The sequence below is a fragment of the Petaurus breviceps genome, unplaced genomic scaffold (assembly GCF_028583685.1).
Source record: "Petaurus breviceps papuanus isolate PSGF00001 unplaced genomic scaffold, PetGlider_PUasm1.0 209, whole genome shotgun sequence".
NCBI classification, from domain to species: Eukaryota; Metazoa; Chordata; class Mammalia; order Diprotodontia; family Petauridae; genus Petaurus; species Petaurus breviceps.
The window spans coordinates 1,715,052-1,717,478 of record NW_027185854.1 but is presented as its reverse complement, the minus strand read 5'-3'; the positions used below and the strand labels follow the sequence as shown (position 1 = coordinate 1,717,478).

The 2,427-nt window shown below is 49.2% G+C and overlaps 1 protein-coding gene across 1 annotated transcript in view; it reads right to left on the bottom strand.

Moving 5' to 3' along the window:
* Positions 1 to 501: 501 nt before the first annotated feature.
* LOC138165467 (barH-like 2 homeobox protein) overlaps positions 502 to 2,427 on the bottom strand; it is a 6,528-nt gene continuing 4,602 nt past the window's right edge. Inside the window, exon 3 of the mRNA XM_069093831.1 lies at positions 502 to 1,390. Coding sequence (XP_068949932.1) covers positions 1,078 to 1,390 — 313 coding nt within the window. The 3' untranslated portion in view covers positions 502 to 1,077. The remainder of the gene's footprint in view (positions 1,391 to 2,427) is intronic.

The window sequence follows — 2,427 nt, the reverse complement described above, 5'->3', positions numbered from 1 at the left end:
TAACCAAGATCCCACTAATTTTCTGTTTGTTCTCAAACACACTATAAAAAAAAAAAAAACCTCCATTCCCACCCCAAAAATATAAAATAGGACACTTCAAATGACGGCTATGGAAAGGCCAAAGCTGGAAAAAGAAGCTGTTTTTATAGAAATCAATCAAATGTATTTACAGATTTTGTAATCACCTAAATTCTGAGGGGGAAGAAAGCATTTTTAACCAATTTTCTTTTTTTCATTATCAGTAATCTTGCTTTAGTAAAATTAGCTTCCTTGGATTTCAACACTTGTTAAAAAAAAGATAAACTTTATTTTTTTTAATCTTCAATCACAAAAAATCTATATTTTTTCATCTAAGCATTTATTTTTTTTTTTTTACGGAACCCAAAAGACATGGAAAGAAAGGGGGGAAATCATGTATTTACTAACGTATATAAGCGAATCTTTTTTTGGACAACATATAATAAATATGATATATCATTGATCATTCAGTCTTTCCAATGTACATCTTTAATAGTTTGGAGCATGCCACTTTTCCAAAAGAAAAAAGGTCATGAGAAAACAGTGCAAAGTTCTCAGTTTACCCTCCTCTTTTCTCTAGGGGCAGGCGCCAAGTCCTCTGGAGTCCTCTGCTACGCATCTCTCTGCCTGTGGGCCTCGGCCTCTTCGTCTTTCTGTCTCTAGGCCTTCGTGGTTCTCCAAACCACCCCTACCACCCCCTTTTCCCAAGAACTTCAAGTTTTGCCTCTTCGGTCATTATTTCCACTTACAAGTTACACCCTGCGTAGGCTCAGGTTTGTTATCATTTTTCCAAGAGTCCCACTGCTCTGAGGGGAAGCCTCTCCAGATCTTAGCTGGAATGGGGAGGGAGATGGGGAGAGGAGGGGCAGCAGACCCCTGGCCCTGCTCAACTTTTTACAATACCCACATCCACACCCACTTGTTAGCTTCCTCTTCCTCTTCCTCCTCCTCTTTGTGTCCGCCTCCAAGGGCAGGTAATTGCCTGGCGCTGGGGAGGGCAGGAAAGGGCAAGGGAGGGGTCCGGGGAAGCTAGGCGGGCAGGGATAGCAGTGTCGCTCTTCACCGAGGGTGCGGGGTCCCCGGGATAGGGTTGGACAGAGGGTTGAGAGCTGGCTGGCCCCCTGGACCAAGGCCGTGGATCAGAACCCGGGGTACGAGGGGCCGCTGGAGTTGCGGGTGGGGAGCGGGAGGAGTCCGATACATGCTGCTGTACATGGCGGCGGCGGCCGCCGCGGCCGTGGTGCTGTCCATGCTGCCCAGCAGGCTCGGATGATAGAAATAAGGAGACGGAAACATCCTCTGAAGCGCAGAGTAATTCCCGGCCTCCGCCAGCAACTCAAGGCCCACCGCAGTCTGCCTTTTCCATTTCGTCCTGCAAGAAACCAAACACGAGAACATATGCGTGCGTCTGTGTGGATCTAGGAATCCCTGAAGCCCCTCTCTTCATCTTGCCCCACTTCTCCCTCCCGGGTGAGCAGAAGATTAGAGGAAAAAGGGCCCTAAGGACTACCCTTTCCCAGGTCTTGTTTGTGTCTTCAAATACAATTCAATCCGAGAAGCTAGCAGAGCTACCATTATTATTCCCATCATTATTTGATAAACTCAAGAAGGGATGTCTCTCAAGTTTTTCCTTCTTTCCCTGTCCCTTCTGGTGCTAGCCTTGGTTACGGTTTTGGTTCACCTCTGAAACTTTGCAAAAGCCAAACTCCACAGTCCCACACGATCTTCTCGAATCACCTAAAAATCAAAGATCCCTTCTGATACACCAGCACCCTTGCCCTACACAAACAATATACACCCATCCTACTGCCCAGCCTCCCCTTCCACTCCCTCCACTCTTCACACGCGCAGGCCCCAAGCCTCTGGGCTCTTTCCCCAAGCAGGCCAACTGAAGTCGTACCAACACCAGAACCGCCACCACCACACCCTACCCAGTCCCTAGTTCCCTCACTCCAAGAGCCTGGCTGAGAGAGCAGAGGGGACTGCAAACAAAGAGACGCCAACACTGGAATCCCTCCCTCCTCATCCCTCAGCCCATCTCAGCCCCCCCCCCCCCCCAACGGACCCCGCTTTCTGACACCACCCTGCCTTGCCCCCGCCCCAGGCTGCGCAGCCACATCTCATCATGCAGGACCCAGCAGCAGGCGAGGGATGGATCGTGGGGAAGGCAAGGAGGTTTCAAAAATGGGAATTCGTTTGAGGGGGGGGAGGGCTGTTCCCAAGGGCATAACACTTCTGGGCCATTCAGAAAAGCCCACTTCGACATATTTTCCCCCTCGGGAAGAAAATAACAATTAAAAACTGTGATCGAATTCGTTCCCTCCCACCTCTTTACGGCGCACCCCCATAGGACTCCGGAAGAGAAGAGAAGAGAAGAGAAGAGAAGAGAAGAGAAGAGAAGAGAAGAGA